General features: G+C 43.8%; 2 protein-coding genes across 7 annotated transcripts in view; one reads left to right on the top strand and one right to left on the bottom strand.

Moving 5' to 3' along the window:
• The first annotated feature begins 1,226 nt into the window (after positions 1-1,226).
• On the top strand, positions 1,227-7,609 carry adck2 (aarF domain containing kinase 2). The gene is given in 9 exon segments (XM_012853049.3): positions 1,227-2,455; positions 2,457-2,537; positions 2,964-3,110; positions 4,415-4,543; positions 4,632-4,727; positions 4,839-5,117; positions 5,231-5,359; positions 5,965-6,018; positions 6,655-7,609. Coding segments are annotated over 9 exon segments (1,851 nt in total). The 5' UTR covers positions 1,227-1,654; the 3' UTR covers positions 6,790-7,609.
• A 566-nt stretch (positions 7,610-8,175) lies between these two features.
• srpk2 (SRSF protein kinase 2) overlaps positions 8,176-19,148 on the bottom strand; it is an 80,876-nt gene continuing 69,903 nt past the window's right edge. For 3 of the 6 annotated variants that reach the window (XM_036132507.1, XM_036132508.1, XM_036132506.1), the window contains 3 exons: positions 17,224-17,316; positions 16,849-16,941; positions 8,176-10,368 (listed from right to left, as the gene is read on the bottom strand). In XM_036132507.1, the coding sequence (XP_035988400.1) occupies positions 10,184-10,368; positions 16,849-16,941; positions 17,224-17,316 (371 nt within the window). In that variant the 3' untranslated portion in view covers positions 8,176-10,183. The remainder of the gene's footprint in view (positions 10,369-16,848; positions 16,942-17,223; positions 17,317-19,148) is intronic. The other 3 variants (XM_036132510.1, XM_036132509.1, XM_036132511.1) reach the window with 3 other exon arrangements.

The following is a 19,148-nucleotide window of genomic DNA, read 5'->3' as shown; positions in this document are numbered from 1 at the left end:
CCTAGTGACTTTATGCGGGACCGTTTGCAACGTGTAGGAAGAACATTAAGTGCATGGATACACGTTCTGAAAGCTGGCCACTGCCAAAAGCCCTGGGCTCTGCGGGAAGGGCAGGTAAGCAAGGCAAAAACAAAGCACAGTCAGAAACGCACGGTTCAGAAACACTTCGGGGCAAGGTGTGTGTGCGGACAGATATTTAGCCGGCTGCTGTCTGTAACGCAGCAGTAGCACGAGCAGGTCTTCTTCTTCTTGATTTTTATTGGCGGTTAGCAAACAGCTTTCCGGTGTGCATTACCGCCACCAACTGGTGAGGAGTGTGGGTCAAAATGGCCATACTCCCAAACATACTTATATTTATGCATCTATATATCTATATCTATAATATTAAATTTACAAATACTAAATCCTCCTAATTATTCCTGTTATTATTAAATATTTAAATAAGTATTGATAACATTTATTTTTTGACTTTTTCTGCAGAATATCTATTATATCAAATTAAATTTTCTCCTTATTAAGATCTCTAACCAAAATCCTTCTTTCCTCTTCATATTTCTTACAATACATCACTACATGTTCTACTGTTTCATCTTGTTCACAATATTCACATTTGCCTGACATATGCTTCCCTGTTTTGAATAGTGTTTTATTTAATCCTGTGTGTCCAAATCTAAGTCTTAAAATAACTGTTTCCTCTCCTCTGATTCCTTCTGCTATCCTCATTTCTCCGACTTTCCGTTGAATCCTATACAGCCATCTTCCTCTCCTTTCTTCTTCCCATTGTTTTTGCCACCTTTCCTTCATTCTTTGTTTAATGATACTTTTAATTTCTGTCTTACTTAAATTAATCATCATATCAATAGTTCTATTTTTTGATGCTTCCTTAGCAATCTTATCTGCGATTTCATTTCCATTAATCCCTATATGTGCTGGTACCCAAATAAATATAACACTAATACCCATCATTTGAATTTGATATAGAATTTGCTGTATTTCAATTAATATATCTAATCTACTATCTGAAAAATGATTTTGTATACTAAGTAAAGCTGAACTTGAATCTGAACATATTATTGATCTTAGTGGTCTTATTTCCTCTATCCATTGTAATGCTAATAATATTGCTAATAATTCTCCTGTATATACTGATAATTCATTATTTATTCTCCTATTTACTTTGATATTGAAATCAGCACGAGCAGGTCTCTTCACGACGAGCCTTTTAATCGAAGGTCACGTGACGTTCCCGGCGAAACGTCACATCCGGAAACGGGCTGTAATGTTTTCACCCGGCAGCGCGCTCTTCTCCGTGGAAATGAATGATAAATGTGGCTGTACGCTGCCAACCGTAACGTGGAATGAGTTCGTTGTCCACAGTGGGAGGAGAAACACGCCCGTGGGGTTTGCACTCCAGGAAGTCACGGCTGCTGCTCCATAGGAACGTCTGAGCAGCGAAACATCCGCGGCTTTGGCTCCAGGTAGTGTCAGTCCAGCCGTAGCTTTGTGGGTTTTTTTTTAGGTGGCGTATTTACATCACCGTGACGGGTATTTGCTGGAGAGGACATATTTTCCACGCTTCGCTCCGTCCTGGCGTGTTTGTATTTATATTAAAGGACAGATAAGCGGATGTGGAGCTAACCTGACTCTTGACAGGATGGCCACGATGGTGGCGTTTGGAGCCAGAGGAATCGTGGCGAACCTGCGGTGCGCTCTGCACAGATCGGGCTCCTTTGCCAGACGCGGGCTCCTGCAGGGCCAGGGGCCACGCTGGGCTCAAAGAGGACAGATTTTCAGCCACATGCCCAAGGTCACGCTGCTGTGCTGGGGAGCCGTCGGTGCCTCGTCCTTTGCAGCCAGCTGCCAGGAAGCGGCAGCCAGAACAACAGACAGAAAGTCCCTTGCCAAAGTCCAAGTCCACAAAGTGATATTCTTCCTCCGGCTCGGCCTCCGTGCGTTGGTCCTCCTCTTTAAATTTGGCCCCCTCCTCCTCCTCTCGCCCCTGGCTCTGATGTCCACCCGCTGTGCCTCTTACTGGCTGGAGGCTCTGCTGTGGGTGACCGAGAGCTCTGGGCCCACTTTCATCAAGCTGGGCCAGTGGGCCAGCACCCGTCGGGACATCTTCTCTCAGGAGTTCTGCGAACGCTTCTCCCGGCTCCACGTCAAGGTGCGCCCTCACTCCTGGGCCCACACCAAGCAGTGCCTCCGCAGGGCCTTCGGCGAGGCCTGGAGGTGGGTGTTGGTGTTTGACAGCAAGGAGCCTGTGGGTTCGGGGTGCGTCGCCCAGGTGTACAGAGGCTGGGCCAGGGTGGAGCAGGTGGAGGACGCCTCCTTCCAGTCCATGGTGGAAGAGATGGAGAGGGAAGACATGCTGGAGGCCTGGGAGATCCCCGGCCTCGGAGGCCTGGCCGGTGTCCTGCGGCAGCTCTGGAAGGGCAGGAGAGAGGAGGACGAGGGTTATAAGGAGAGGAGCCCTGCAGATCGGCAGCCCGGGGAAGAGCAGCGGTGAGAAGGAGCGCCTGATACCTGTGGCCATCAAGGTGAGTGTCACCATAAACATGCCTAAGGGGGCCCCGCAGATTGTTTTCACATTTTAGAAGAGGTCAGAAGCGTCCTTCGTGGTCCCAGAGCGGGGTTGGATTCAGGTGGACCAGCAGCAAAGTGAGCAGCAGACGGTTGTTTCCTCACAACCTCAGACCTCCATTGGGATTTTATAGAAGTCATCAACAAAAAGTTCCACGATGTGACGGGAAATGAAGCGTGGTTTTCCCTTCTTTCCTAAAAAACATAAATCTGAAAATGAAACTGCCATGGTCCATATTTATTCCCCCTGACTCAGTACTCTGACTCAGCTCTGCTCATATGTTCGGCGCTGATGTCCTGGAAGGCGACCCTCCGCCCCAGAATTGTCTATTTCAGCCTTTTTTAGCCTCTAAGATTGTAATTTTTTTTCTTCTGCTCTTCAGGTGGTCCACCCGGGCGTCAGGAGGCAGGTGGAGATCGACTTGCTGCTGATGAAAGCGGGTAGCTGGCTGCTGCACTGCCTGCCTGGACTCAAGTGGCTCAGCATGTGTGAAGTTGTGGAGGAATTCGAGAAGCTGATGACCAAACAGGTACTTTAACCTCGCTCTGGTTTAGTTTACACTAAACTGATGTAAATGGACCTTACCAAGCTCCGCCCACAACTGACCTAAAAAAATCTGAAGTCTCACAAACAAAGCCTCGCGGCGCTTTAATTCTATGGAAGTTTCTATGTAAACATGGCGTCTTCCTCTTGGACTGATGAGTATTCCCGACTTGATTAGTGCGTCATTTCTGCCTGATTTTGAACAAATATCATCTACAACAATGGACAGAGGAACTAACAAGTTCATGTCATCATTTTTGGATGAGTTAAAGGTATTTGAGCCACGCGATGCCTCCAAAGTTGTGCACGTCACAGCAAAATGCTTTCGGTTGATGAGGAAAACGGCAGACCCTCACTCCCTCAGCATTAATATAGATGTGGACAACATAACTGATGCCTATTGTTCTTGCAAGGCTGGGTAAGTTGTGCATTCATCGTTTTGTCTGTTACTTTTGAAATCAGTGGATAATTCCTGTGGTTTGTTGGCAAATGTTTGTGTGGCTAGCTTGATACGCTGTACTTGGTGCTAGAGTGGCTAACACGAGGAACAGTTTTGTCCAAAGCCTTTTCTGCTAAAATAAAATATTTAGTGTATGTCAGATACAGTACACGTTGGACATTGATCTGTTTAGCTAACGTAAGACGGTGACTCTTTTTCGTGCGCGCCTAGCTGTATGCACTCGCGCTCCGTCTGCTGGTGTCAGATAAGGATGGGACGCTGTTGGCCCATCCCCGCCGACAAAATGCTAATAAATAAAAAAATAAAAAGCAATAAGTATTATTTCTTTGCGTTAAGTATTAAAGCAAAGCAATAATACTTACACCAGCACACACTCCCTTGTTCTTGTTGATCGTACGAAGGTTGAGCTGCTCATGTGGTCGTGCACAAGCTTTGATCCAAGCCCGGCATTCTGCTCCTGATTTTGGAAATCTGTGAATTTTCACAAATATGATCAGGATATCTGACATCACCAGTACAGATACCCCACTGGCAATGGAGAACCATTATTTTTCGATTGTTGATTCGAAAACTTTATGCCGGTATGCTAGTACAGTCGTAGTCTAGCACTACATTAGCTTGTGTTTGTGAGACTTCTTCGCACGTTGTAGCCACTCTATGACGTAGAATGGGCATCAGCCAATGAAAAGCGGCCCCTCTGGTAAGGTCCATTGGTTTCGTTTCTCTATAAAGTTTCGTCAACAGGCCTCAGATTTAGAAATAGCACCACAGCAGCGTCCGTAGAAATGACCTCACTGCACCTGTTTGGGCTTTTCGTGCGCTCGTTTCAGATCGACCTCCGTTTTGAGGCCAGAAACATCGAGCGTTTCCAGGAAAACTTCCGCGACGTGGACAACATCAAGTTCCCAACGCCGTTGCGGCCGTTCGTCACCAGGAACATTTTAGTGGAAACCTTTGAAGTGAGCGCGTGGTTGATGGGGAAAGAGGCTGCCGCCTGAGCTAATATTCGAGGCACTGGCGTGGAAAATGATGGCGTTTGTGTTTCAGGAGAGCGAGCCCATATCGAACTACCTGAGCTCCGAGATTCCTCAGGAGGTGAAGCAGAGAATAGCGAGGATGGGAGTGGACACCCTGCTGAAGATGGTGAGACGAACAAACGTCTGAGATCACTCCGCTGGAGAGGAGATATTGCCACACATCTAGAGCGCTTCGTCACTTTTGTCAAGCCGATCTTCACATGCGTCTTCCCCGCAGGTGTTTGTGGATAACTTTGTCCACGGAGATCTGCATCCCGGCAACATCCTGGTCCAACGCCTGAAGCCCCCCACCGGTTCCAGCGACGCGACGGGTGCCTCAGGGGACCACCACGGGAAGACCACCCTCACCGACCTGTTGGACACGGTGGTGGTCAGCGTCCGACCCGACCCGTGTCCTCTGCAGCTGGTGCTGCTGGACGCCGGCATCGTAGCGCAGCTCAGCGAGCGCGACCTCGCCAACTTCAAGGCCGTCTTCACGGCGGTGGTGCTGCGCAAGGTGTGAAGACTTTACCGCTCATCCGGTTAAATGCTTTAGAGAGTCAATAAGGTATTGACCAGCTATACTTAGATGAGAGAACCTTTCTTGAGTTCAGCTGTGTGGTCTTACAGGGTGAGAGGGTGGCTGAGTTGATTTTGAATCATGCCCGAGCTAACGAGTGCAAAGACGTGGCGCTCTTCAAGAAGGAGATGGCCGACTTGGTGGATCATGCCGTCAGCAACACCCTCTCTCTGGGAAAGGTGCTTCTGGCTTTTTGTCTGACTTGTTTTGTCTCTGAATAGCCGCGATATTGCACTGATAGAGAAAAACACAGATGTTTTAAATGTCTTCCTCTTTTTTTTCCCCCACTCTGTTTTAATCTCCACATTTACCGGAACCCCTGGGAAAAAGGCTAAGAATTATTTCATTTATTGATTTATTTTTTTATTTTACTTTAAATGAAGTACACATAATTCATATATAGAAAAAAACAATCCTACTTTAGGAGATAAAAAGCACGATTTATATAATTCATCAGTGCTAGACAGCGGCCCTGCTGTCCAATACTTTTTACAACCTCCCACAGCCTTCAGTCTCCATCTAACCCCGTCTTCTGCATCCAGTGCATGCATAAACTCTGAAAGTTAGTGAAAAGTTTTAGTTCCCACAGGAATGCCGAGTTTATACAGCTAGCTTCCTTACTGGCTGGTTAAAGCAGTCAGTAGCAGGGTCCGAGGGGTTTAATGCTGTAGCTCAGCAGGATGTTCACCTAGAAATACAGCTATATAGTCATAGCTTGACGCTTTTACTGATCATCTACCTCTGTTCCCGCACATTAACGTCCCGTCTGTTTTTCTTTGTTTAGATCCAAGTGGCTGATTTGCTGTCTAAGGTCTTTGGCTTACTCATCAAGCACAAGGTCAAGTATCTGTCCTCTGTGATCTAAAGTTTTAACTCGCTGCTCTGAGACCCAACAATCGACATGAGATCAGTCTAAACGCCTCCTGTTTTTCTCTTTCTCACTTTCCATCAATTCAGACGTTTACACACGTTCAGTGTTTGTGGAACTGTCTTTTAAACTGTACGACTCGGCTCGACTGTTTTTGGGTATCTCTCCACAAGCTTCTCACAACAGTTTTCTGAAAAAAGGAAAAACAAACAAAATTGTCCCCACATCATTTTTGCAGTAAATAGAAATAAAGTCGGTAATCCTAACTGGGCTAAAAAAAAAATAAACATTTTAGTTTGATGTCATGTCAGACAGCGATTGCTTTTCATGATGCCCTCTTATTTTTTTTAGTTTTAACTGTATATAAAAGCAGATAATTCAGGTTGAAATAAAGAGGAAAACTGTCATTTTCACAGTAGCTGTTAATATTTGCGTTGAGGACCTGATTATTGATTTATAAACATGTGTCCCAATTTCTGTTTTCACACAGTACAAAATACATGACCCATGACTTTCCCCTTGGTGCTCAATCATTTTGGGCTTTAAGTAAAAGAGTGCATTCTCACTTCCCGGTTAGATTATTTACGTGATTGTTTCTGTTGTCAGGTGAAGCTGGAGAGTAACTTTGCGTCCATCGTGTTTGCCATCATGGTGCTGGAGGGTCTGGGAAGGTCGCTCGACCCCAACCTGGACATCCTGGACTTGGCCAAACCCCTGCTGCTGAAGGGGTCGCTGCTCTGACGCACGCCGACTCAGCGCACGCCCGGCGGATCAAAGTGCAGACAGGCAGCTGTGCGGTTAATAGGTGGATTTACACGTCCATGCCTACATCCTCTTTATACCATTTTAATAGGTTTTCTTCAGAATTGCAATGCAATGATCCACCGTAGATCATAAGATCCTCGTCTTTCGATGACATTTCGGCAGAGTTGAGCTCGTAAATACCTCGTGCTGTCTGTGTTGTGGTGGCAGCATCCGCTTTGATTATTTTTTACTCATGCTTCATCTCCTGATGTCTGTGTCGAGCATGAACTTTTCATACACTGACGTGAACTCTAAAGCACAAACGCCTCAGCCTGATTAGAGTTGATGCATTTTGCAGAAGGCACCTTGTGTAGTTTGATTACCAATCAGCGAGTCAGACGCAGGATGTAATCAGAGGGCATCTCAGTAATTATTTAAGGTAAAATAGCAGCATGCTGATAGAAATCCATGCTGCTTCTCACTAAGCTGGTTTTCTTTTTAAATCACCGATACTGCAACCACAAACCTTTTTAGGGATTTGATTGGCATTTTATCTGATATACCAACTCAAAGTAGTGCAGAATTGTGACCTGAAAGGAAAAGAATACATCATTTTTATTTATTTTTTAGCTTTTTAACGGTTTAAATATGAGTGTGGTGTGCATTGGTATTCAGCTCCCTTAAAGTAACATTTTATGCAACCAGCTTTGCGCATCTTGAGATTGCAATTTTAAAAAAAAGTTCCTCTGTGCAATTTAGTTCAAGCTCAATTCGTTTCTCTGCCGTTAGGTAAATCTAAACCCAGATCACAGGTCTATTGCAGCATCTTATGTTTTCTTCCAGGATTTTACTTGTATGTAGCTCCATCCATCTTCTCGACTGACTAATTTCTCTGTCCCTGCTGAGGTAAAGAACCCCCCACCCCCACAGCATCATACTGCCTCCACCGGTTTTTAATGGTAGGGATGGTGGATTCATTAGCGTTTAAGGGAGCTGAATACAAATGTTTTCATTGCTAAAACAAAATCTAAAGAAAAAAAGGTGTCCTCTTCCTTCCTGTTGAGTGATGCACCACTGTGTTAGTTTGTTGGTTATAATGTCACCGGTTCTAGGGGTATGAATACTTTTACTAGGCACTGAATAAGAGTTGAGGGGTTTTATCCCGGCAGTTTAATGCTGTTTTATGAACTTTGTTTTGGAGCGAATTGCAATACTGTAACAAACTATACTCTGGTTTTTGTATTTTAAATGTCTGTTAACAGGAATACTCTGTTCAATATTCATACCAATAAAATGAAATCCAGGCTCGCCTCAATTCTTCTACTGTCTATAAAGTCTAACTGTGACGATAAACCCCAAAGCAAAACAAACGACCGCAGCGAAGAGAATCCATTAATCTACAATTTATTAAATCTGTCAATGAAAAACAGACAAAACTCAATTCTGTCGATGTCATCAGGAAGAACAGTCAGCATGGCTGAGCGATTTGAGATCAAGAGGATTTGGTGCAAAAGTGGAAAAAAAAAAAAGAACTCATCACATACCCTTTATTGCAAAACAGTTTTTCCTTTTCGTCGCCATCAACGACCCATAGAGGGCAGCACTGTTCAAGTAAGAAGGGCGGGGAGAGGCGTTTAAAAAAAAGTTCAATAATAATAATATTAATGACAAAACGAATAAAAACATCTCTAATAGACAAACACAATCACCTCAGTATAAGACAATTTTCTGTCACGGTCACAATCACCAGACAGAAGATGTTTGCTTTCCCCCCTATATTTTTAATGAATTAAATAGTTTTTAAAAATATCTCACCATTTAATTATAATCATCTTTTTTTTTCATTTATTGCGAAAAATAGGCAACTGGATTAATTGTGATGATTCAAGATTTGTGTGTGTCTGTGTGTGTGATTAAGTAGACAGAGATGGTGAAACTTGTCGGAGTGTTGGCACTGAGAGTAGCAGCATTGTGTGGCCATGCAGTACTCCCATTCTGCCTCCAGGTGGCAGCACAAGTCAGTTTGAGCCTTCCTCCAAGTCTGTAATCAGTGGCAGGATGTCCCATTCCTGTTTTACTCCGAGGGGAAGTCAAGCACTGCCGACAACAGAAACCAGTTATGTTATTTTATTATTATCATTATTCTTTTTTTGGAATGATACTTGGGGTGTTTGTCCACAAATTTGTCCACAGTCGCTTATTTGCGTTGCGAAATCTAGTTCTATGTACAAAGGTTTCAAATCCCTGAAAGACATTTACAAAGACAAGTGCAACCTTCCACATGACCGCGCCCCTCCTCCTTTCTGGAGGGGCTCAGGGATAGCTGGGGTTCCTCCGCAGGGCAAAAAGACAGGCTGGGGGTTGTACCAATGGGCTCTAGTAAACGTACAACAGAAGGATTCAAGAAAATTGTTCGTAGGAATGAAGTCAGAGGAGATGAGGATTTGGGAATGTCAAAAACTCGGGGAGTGAAAAGTGTCGTTCCTTAAGAGGGGGTGTGGAGCTGGGCACCGACATTTCCTAATACCATTCCCGTATCCGAGCGGCGAGCTGAAACCAACAACCACCGTTGGCTTGTCGTCTTGCTTTGTGCCGATGCAGCAGTCTCTCCATGCATTTCAAAAACTTCAGGCAGCAAGCACAGCCTCCTCCAGGTTAATACTGATTGTTTCGATACCAAACCTTCTCTGCACCTGCCGGTGGGACGCCCCCTTCCCCCCCTGCAGTCCCAGTTCAAGACCGTAGAGCATGTTAAGAAGCAGCGCTGGGTGAGATGAGCTTTTTTTTTTTAATTTAATTCATGTATTCATGTAAGAAAGCTGTAAACTGTAAAGTCAGATGTCGGTACTCGCTGAAGTTTGTTATAGAGGGCACGTAGGCTACAAACGTCCATTCTCTCGCAAAATAACACACGCACCCTCATTTGTCCTTACGGGCTCCGGTTGGCCATGGAAGACGGAGCTCTGGGCCATCTGTCAGCAGAGCAAGAAGGTTTCTTGTTGACTTTTCTTACTGTGGAGATGAGCAGCTTTCGTTAGTTTAAACTAATTAGAAGAAGACGTGAAGAAGAGGCTGATGTCTTGATGGCGGAAGAGGCAACAACACGTTTTGTTCCGGCCTCTCACTTCACTAAGATCCATCCTCTCGTCTTCTGATTCCTCGGTTGTAGTCATTGCCACAAGCTTTGTTTTCACACACACCCCCCATGTAGGAGCCGAGCCTGATCGGGTGCGTGTGGGATGGATGCGTTAGAAATGGGAGGAGGGAAGCTTCACTCCACACGACGGCTCCACGCGCTGCCAACAAAGGGTCGATGTTCTGGGCTCAAAGTTGTGGGGGGAAATGGGAGGAGACAGGGAGGTGGTGTGGGGTGGTTGGTCGAAGTCTGCGGCTATGAGCTAAGCCACGGGTGGTTTAGGCATTCTCCTGCCGAGGCCCTCTTCTCAGGCACCATCTCCAGCATGGGCAGCAGGAACTGAGTGAAGTGGCCGGCGTCTTCGTGCGACCAGCCGTACTTCTCGACCAGCACGTCGAACAGAGACCACGGCTTCAGCTTGGTGATGTGCCGCAGCTCGCCTGGAAGGAGGCACAGGGGGACACGGTCAGTGTTGGCACCCAAACAAAGGGAGAGAAACAGCATAACTCCCCCCACCGGGCCATTCATACTGCAAAGCTCTGCACATTTCAGATTTCTGCCACACTCCCATGACTTTGTGGTGCTCACCATTAAAGTTCTGGCACCCATTTCCCCCCCAAAGAAAAAACAAAGGCGGACCCTCGTCACAAACGAAAGAACACAAATAAGTACATTAAACACTATAGACAGATGGTTGGTATGGAAAATCATTGTCTGTGATTGCTAATTTTGCTGTCTTTCTGTTGTCTTGAGAATGCACGTTTATGAACAAAGCTCCGGTAATAGACTTAAAACCTTGCACACGTTTGCATAATGCCCCCCGCTAGGCCGAGAAAGTGCCAAAAGTTTCCACCACCTGTATGGAGCTCAGATGATGCAGCGCCGGCCACTTCCCCATCTCCTGCTGCATACTGCTGGTCAGCTGGCTGCAAGAAGCCTCCTACATGTTTCTCTTGTTTCGAAGTAAAACAGTTTTGTGCGTTTGGAAATAATCTCAGACGTGAAACTCGTAGACAGCCATGCCGTTAATACTAAGAGAACAGCAGTGGATAAGGTAAGAGCATTTTAAATATACCGTTGGCAAGCTGCTATAATATGAATTTCTGTTTAAGGTCTACCGAGAAGACACAAATACCCCTAATGTATTTCACAGCAGTTGGGTATATCATTCTTAACCTGATTGGGTTTTAGGTCATGAAATTATTTCTATCTGCTAAATGCCAGAATAACGAGAGAGAACTTTCTCTGGGAATTGCTTTTAACTTTTAGGATCAGACGTTTTCTTTGAAACCGACTTGGGACACACATTTCAGATATCCTGCCATTGATGTTGAAGTATTGTTAATTGAGAAAAATCCTTAAAAGAGATCAAATTGGTGTTTATTAAAGTTTAAAGGTTTTGATCTATATAAATCACACAGACAGTAATAAATGGCCAGATGATTTTTAGTTTTTTCTTAAATGTAATGTCATTGTTTCAACAAGAAACCTTTCATCTTGTACTGAAAGTTCGCACCGATCACACACTTTTGGAAGACTTACGGACTCCAATCTTAGTAAAGTGTTGACTTGCCAGCAGATTTCAGTCCTTTCCCATTTCTTTTTAAGAATTATAATTGGACACCATGTAAATATTTCTTATAGCCCAGCTGCCCTGAGCAATCAAGAATCATGTAAAACTGAGTTTTATCTATATTTTAAAGCAAGAAATATTTTGGAGTTTTAAACTAAAGGGCCATAGCCCCTTATGTTAGCAATTAGCAACGTTAGCGCAGTCTCCTTAAGGATTGTTGATCCTCCCTTTCACTTTGAGATTCCCAAAAGGCTCCCAACAGACAGCTAAGTAATTCAGTTTTATTCTCAAGCTATGAGTTCAGCCTTCCTGAAATGTGCTGAAGGGCATTTTATGCCTGTGAAGGTCAGGTTTGTCCTAACAAAACTGCAGGAGTATGCTGATGGAGCTAACATCTGACATATACTTCTGGAAAACAGCGCTTCCTGTAAAGTACCTTCTTACAGCTTTGCTGCTTTCATTGAGACTTTATCTTTAGACACCTCACAGATACTGAAACGAGCCAACTTTGAATCATTCCCACTTATTAACACAGCGTCCGGACTGAGGAGTGATGTGGTTAGCGAGAACTGGTGGGGCGAAGGTGTGATGCCTTCACTGATTGGATGTTGGAGTTTAGACTTCTTTATCTACAGTTTATAACTGTATGTTATCCTGTAAGGAAACCAACTCGCACTGCATTCAGGGTAAGACAATATAGAAATTTTTTTTTTTCAGGTCAGCATAAGAGCAAGGTTTTCAGTACAGGGTCAGATATTTTGGGATGAAAAGTGTAGATCCATGCTGACGTCACCTGCTAAAGGAAAATGATTCAGTTTGAATCTTTTTCAGTATTAGTTACACAGTTTGTCTAAAAGGGACAGAAACTTTGTCTCCAACTTTTTTTTTTGGCTGCAACATCCAAATTTACCAGCAGTTCTTTAACATACCGGCTGCCTATCTTGCATCAGATCTTGACAGCTTATATAATATTTTCCTATGTTTAAGATACTTTTTAAAGAGAGCCTTTGCTTTGGTATAAATTGTTATTAAAGTACAAATACATGAACTGCTCCTGCAGATCTGCCTGAATAGATCTGTTATACAGAAAAGTGGTGGAATTTTAGATCTAATTGACTGGCGTGACAGTGGTTGACCATCATTATTTAGCAGTCCAACTCCACAGCAGCTGACTGCACTAATTACTTCACCTCTCTCTATCTCAGGGAACGCTAATCAAGAGAGGTGCGGTAACGTTGTTGTGAAAGCCTGCAGAGTCTTGGCTGAAAACCACACCAACAGAAGGCAGGTGGACGGAAATAGAGATGCAGGACGATGAGAATAAAAAAGAGAGAGGAGACATAAGCGATGTGTTCATTAGTCAGGAAAGGATGGAAATTTTTGGCTGGGAATACAACTCTGACAGGGAAGAAAGACAGTGCCGAGACTGGGTAATGATGGGGCAAAACCAGAAGGTCTGGTTTAAACCGCTGCTGCCATGGTAACCTCTTTTCCTCTTCACCAGATGGGAGAATATGATCTATTTATCAAACACTAGTACTGATTGAGAAGCGTTTTTAAGGCAATTTGAGCTGATGTGCAAATTTAACAATCTGTGGTTGTTATTTATTTTTTTTATTGCAATCTTGCATATGCCTCCAAGCAGTCTGTTTCCCCAAGAGTTCAATAGAAATCATCATGCATGCAGGAAACTAGGTGACACGGCCTGCCAAAGGCTTTCTGGCACACAGGAGAAGCCCCTCATCGCCCGAGAGGCAGAACGGGGAAGTCAGTTCAGATTAACGGAGCGCCGAGAGATAAAAGGGTGAACCCGAGACATCGAGTGCGTGCTCAGACCGCGGCCAGAGACGACTTCAAGGCCAGAAGACTCAGATCTCACAACACGCGCTGAAGGATTTATGAGCAGCAGGCAGACACCGAAAAGAGAAGCTTAAAAAGTGAAGAAATGGCAGAGCACACAGGGGTTATTAGCTGCATCAGACACAGGTCCATCCACTTACCAGGAGCCACAGAGGAGGGAGGCAAACTAACGGCAACTCTCACACGTCCACTTGGCTTTCACCAATTGGTGTTTTTCCATTGAAGTGACAGCTATTGTAACTGTTATTACTAGTTTTCTCACTAAACAATCTGTGCCACAGGAGTGATTTATTGAAGCAAAATTTAGCAAAGTGATAGATAATCTTCTGGTAGACTGAATCTTTTTTTTGGGGGGTGGGGGTGGGGGTTACACTTAAAATAATGGAAATAATTGTTCTTAACCAGAGGCACAACCTTCTCCCATCTTTCCTTTAGAATGTTGGGGAGCACAAGAGATGGATCTGTGAGCAGTCCTCTTTGATAATAATATTATTAATTATAATAATAATAATAATAATAATAATAATAATAATAATAATAATAATAATAATAATAATAATAATAATAATAATTGAACTCTATTGGTCTCACAATGGAGAAATTCACTTCTGCATTTTATCTCCTTGAGGAGCAGTGGGCTGCCATGTGCGGCACCCGGGGAGCAATCAGGGGTCAAGGGTCTTGCTCAGGGACCCAGAGTGCAGGCTGTGGGGATTGAACCAGGTACTTGCATCCTTCTCAGAGCTCAAGTACACTGCTCCAACCACCAGGCCACCACTCCCCTTGCACGATCTCTCCAGATCCACCAGAGTCCTTGGTCATCTCCTCAGCTCTCTTTTCTTTACCTCAATACAAAAAGGCATAAATGTCCATTTGTCCTCGTTAATGTCCGTCTCATTAATAATTTGAGCTGATGGGCCCACACAGAGGCTGCAGTAGTCCATGTCTGAACTCTGTACCAGGAACGTTGTGTTTTTGTGTTCGTGCCTCCTCTGCATTTGTTCTTGCTGGCTGCAAAACAAATTGCCCCTTGGGGGCAATAGAGATTACGCTGCATTTTGAACCTCACCCCACAGATTATCCAGAGGTGGCTTTTCTGTGTGGTGAACCACTTTATTTGTTTTGGATCATTAACCTGGTGATAGACCCAGTGACGAGTCATTTTCAGTTTCCTGATGGAGTCCATCAGATTTCTACTGAGCTTGTCTGCTGTGACACAAAAGGCTTTTTTCTGGCTTATTTTACCCCCAAACAACCGGTTGACATTAAAATAATATCAAACAGTTGCTAAAGAAGCAAACACAAGAGTTGCCGACAATTATTTCACTTGTCCCCCCATAATATACAGTCGATTTCTAGGTTTTTATTTCATAAAAGTGTAAGATTATGCTGCAGCAGTAAAAGCTGCAGTTATTTAAAGCCTTTTTATATCATCTTTCTCAGAGGTGCCTGTAGAAGAGAAAGAATACATTATTTTTTTTTTATCATTTCAGGTCAAAAGGCAAAAATCTAATGAGTTTGTCCGGCAGCGTAAGGAAATGTTTCCACATTTGTAGAAAGAAGCCCGTCGTCTTTGCCCATCCTGACAGAATGCAAAGTGCATTAAAGCTATAACTCAGTCTGAGCCGGGAAATACAAACCTTTTTACTTGTTGTTTGACAATTGACTAAAATGACTCAATCACATCTTACCTGTTATTAGAACTTTTTAATGTTTTTTTTTTACCCCTGGAGACAGGCGAGGGAAATCCAAATTTTTAGGAACAACCATTGTTTAAACATCAGAGACTATAAAAGCGTACACACCAGGTTAAAAGGCCAGGCTGCTGTAATGTGCAAAATTAGACCATGATAAATAAATTAAAAAGTACGTCTTCCACTTTTAATGTAACGTGTGCTCCATATGATTTAACCCCCCCCCCCACCCACCCACCCAAAAACAAAAAAAAAAAAAAAACAGCAAATCCTTTAAGATGCAATAATCCAGTTGCATAAACGAGCACACCCTTAAACTGAGACTTTGTTGAAGCATCTTTTGATCCGGTGTCAGCGTTCGGTCTCCTTTATTTCAGGGAGACTGCCATCAGTTATAGTGAATCTGAGTGCCCTGAAATAAAGCGGAGCTGTCCTAGGATTTTCCCAACATGTTCGTATTTACATCCTTTGTCTAAAGCAGAAGTTTCACGTTTGTACAAAGCTTAGGTTCAGAAGGCTCTCTCTGTGTAAAGGTACGCAGTTAGATGAAGGGTAGAAAAAGCACAGCATCATATATAAACCGCAATCACTGACGGTTGCAGGAACCTTGTGGGAAGATGTTTTAAAGTCTGAAAACTTTTGGCCCAACTTGTTTGGCTGCTTGTCATCAAATAAAAAAATAAATAAAATAAAAATAAAGAACACTTAAATATGATGAGGGCCATATTAAAATGTGGGGTTAATTTTCTTTTTTTTCTTCTTTTTTATTTATTTTTTAAGATGGATGATGCTATGACTAGTCCTAAATATAATTTGTTTTTGGCCTAAAACCTACGGATGGCTGCCGGGAGATTTTATTTTTCCGTCTCCATGTATACAAGACTTTCTGAGGGGAAATTTTAAATTCTGGGATGACACAAAAGTAAAAATAACAAAATTAAAATGTGTGAGCTCTCCTGAAGAGGACAGGAGGTCTAGCTTTGCAAGGTCAAGCGGTGGGATGCTGATGGGCTACTACGACATAAGGCAGCGCCGCCGTGCATCATTTGGTACCTTGAACGTGTCGCGCTCAGATGGGCCGAGACCGAACAGACAGGAGTCACTGCAAAAACAGATTTAAAAATAAGTAAAATGTTCTCAAAGTTTGAGTAGGTAAATAAGATTATCTGCCAATGGAATGAGTATTTTGACCCCTAAAATAAGATAATTAGACATCCTGCACTTGAAATAATATGGAGATGGATTGTTCCTGTTTTAAGTGCAAAAATCTTATTCCATTGGCAGATAATCTTATTTACCTGCTCAAATCAAGGACAAATACACTAATTTTAAGAACATTTTACTTATTTTTAGTTCCGTTTTTGCAGTGCTCTAAAATTGGATTGTCTTGTTTTTAGCAGGAACATAACTGCTTCTAAACAGGACAAGCTGCTGCTAGTTGTATAACCAGGTAATTGCACCCTCTGTAAGATTTGTTCATCAGTAGAGTTGTAAACGACATGCGTCACATTACAAGTGGAAAAGGTTGCAATGATTTATTGTGATCGTGTTTTTTTAACATGAAAAAAAAAACCTGGTGTTTTAACAGGGTTTCGGACACTTTTGGGAGCAAATGCACTTTAAAGAAAAAGAGAAGACAGACCTGTCGTGACTTTATACTTACCCAACCTCTGCCGGAGAGTTCCTACAAACAACAATGAGTGCAAACACCAACCCGTCCAGCTTCTGTCCCCCCAACATTTATTTCCAGCTAACACCCAGGATGAGGGCCTCCACCAGTGGGTTCCGTTTACCTTTCTTGGAGAAAAACTCTCGGCTGAACTTCCCAGCAGCTACCACTTTGCGCGGGACCTTCCCGAGGAGCTCCGTGATCAGAGCGATGTGGTCTGCCCCCACCATCACATACGTCACAGAAGGGAACAAGCACGATTCAGCGTGACAGCATGCACACACACGTCAGACACACACGCGCCGTCGGCTGCACGGCGCCGGCACACACGGCTGCCCCGGGGGACAGCGGGGGCACGCTGACGCGGCGAGGATCGTTCCCCGCGTCTGACCGATACACCCGATTGATACCGAATTGAAAGCGTCTGCTTGTGTCCATTTCTGTCCCTCTTTGAACAGCCGTGTGTCTCAGCGCCACCCAGCTCTCAGGCCATCGCTACCTCTTCTGTTGAAGAACTCCCGGGAATACTTTCCAGAGAGAGCAAAGTGCCTCGGGATACAGCCCAGCAGCTCTATGATGTGAGCTATGTGGTCTATGGGGGGGAGAGGGGAGGGGAGGGGTTGGGAAAGGAGAAGGAGAAGAGGGAAAAGATACCGAAAAAAGTTGAGTAAGAGACAGAAAGAAAAGGAAGAGACAGAAAATCAGTGAAACAAAAGTATGAAAGGTGATTTGTGGGTGAGAAAGTAGAGACAGCAAAATGAAGGAGATCATGGGGAGTGGTGGGGGGGGGAAGGGGACAAAGAGAAGGGGAAGGAAGAAGAAAACAATTGACAATCAAAAGGTTATGAAGAAGGAAAAACACACATTAATAAGTTGTGCCACCGCGGCACGAAGAAGTGAGGAAACGAGACGACCAAAAGCAGCACGCTCCCGAAGATTGGCCTGAAAACGACGACACCTAATGCCGACTCAGAGGTGAGGGATCTGCGGAAATCGGGATAAATCTGATGCCGACTCGATCCCTGGCGCGAAAAGCACGCAGAAGGTAGCCGGCTGAGCGGCGCGTGCGCGGGAGAGAAAAGCAACACAACAAGCCGAGGGAGATCAAAGAGCTGGAGGAGACGAAGAGAGCGTGGAGCGAGGTGAGGATGAGGATGAGGCTGCGCAGTCTGGGGAAAAAAAAGGAGTCGGCTCTACAGGAGAAAGCTTAACGCTGGGAGCCTGCATGCAGGTAGAGATGCAGAGACCTAAATAAAGACGCTCATATGTTCACAGCATCACTGACTAGTAGGGGCTCTTAGGTGTGCATTACAGTCTGTCACCGTGTTGCTACATGTTGATGTCGCAGGAATAAAAGGACATGAGTTGGAGTGAGCAGCGGGATGAAGATGGGGGTACAGCAGCAGAATTCAAAGTGAGGATTCAAAGGTGACAGTGGACAGGAGGATTTGGGGAAAGGGATGGCTGAACTAAACTTACTTCAGGAATTTATCTATTTACAATACATTGCATTTGGTATTTGGAGTGAAAAATGTCTCCATTGTTTGGACTGAGCATTAGAAACAAAAAAGAGGAAAAAACAAACAAACTGATTCATGTATAAAAATGAGTCCAAAATGATGAAAAAGAGAAAGTGAAACGCAAAATATTGACATCCGCTTAGTTTCTTTACAGAAAACTACTAAACCTAATTAATTTAGTGCTTCAACTCTCATCCAAACAATGGGGAAACATGAACTCCCTTCACAGAATGTAAGACACTTTGCTTGCGACGCGGATGTACAGTACTGGTGAAAAGATGACATAGGCTCACTCATCGCTGGGAATGTTGTTAATTCAGGGACTCCAACAAACAAAGGAACAAAACAAATAACTTCTGTGGATTTCAAAAACTAGATTTACGTACAGATGGTTGAATTTCTCCAGGATTTTCTCTAATCCAGAGTCAAAGCTATGCAAACCAACCCCAGACCTAATATTCTGTTAAATGTGCCTCAGAGAGTTGCTCCCCATCCACATACTTTTTACAGCCAACAACAAGCTTCTGGCATAATGTTGGTGTGGATACATGAACGTTTGGCAGAACTGGTGGAGGTCATTTAAACTGTCTGGTTTCCTGCGATTAACCTGCAAGTAGACTTTTTCTTTGGACTGAAGTCAGTAGCTCCTTATACCCTAAATATGATAAAGAACTGATTAATATTTGTAAATTCAAAGCAAATAAACAGAGGTTGTTTTAGCAGTTTTTTCTGCTTTGATGCAATCTTTACATAGCATTTCTACAACAGAATTAAACTAACGGCGTGTACAGTCTTTCATTCCTTCCTCTATTAAATTAGGTCACATACTCCTTTTTCTTGTTCATTTCCACATAAAGATAGATGTCAAGAAAATGTATCTGTTTTCTTTCTGTCTAAGTGGGTA

Source organism: Fundulus heteroclitus, unplaced genomic scaffold (assembly GCF_011125445.2).
Source record: "Fundulus heteroclitus isolate FHET01 unplaced genomic scaffold, MU-UCD_Fhet_4.1 scaffold_52, whole genome shotgun sequence".
Taxonomy (NCBI): domain Eukaryota; kingdom Metazoa; phylum Chordata; class Actinopteri; order Cyprinodontiformes; family Fundulidae; genus Fundulus; species Fundulus heteroclitus.
The sequence above is the reverse complement of the archived record's forward strand: the minus strand, read 5'-3'. Positions and strand labels throughout refer to the sequence as shown.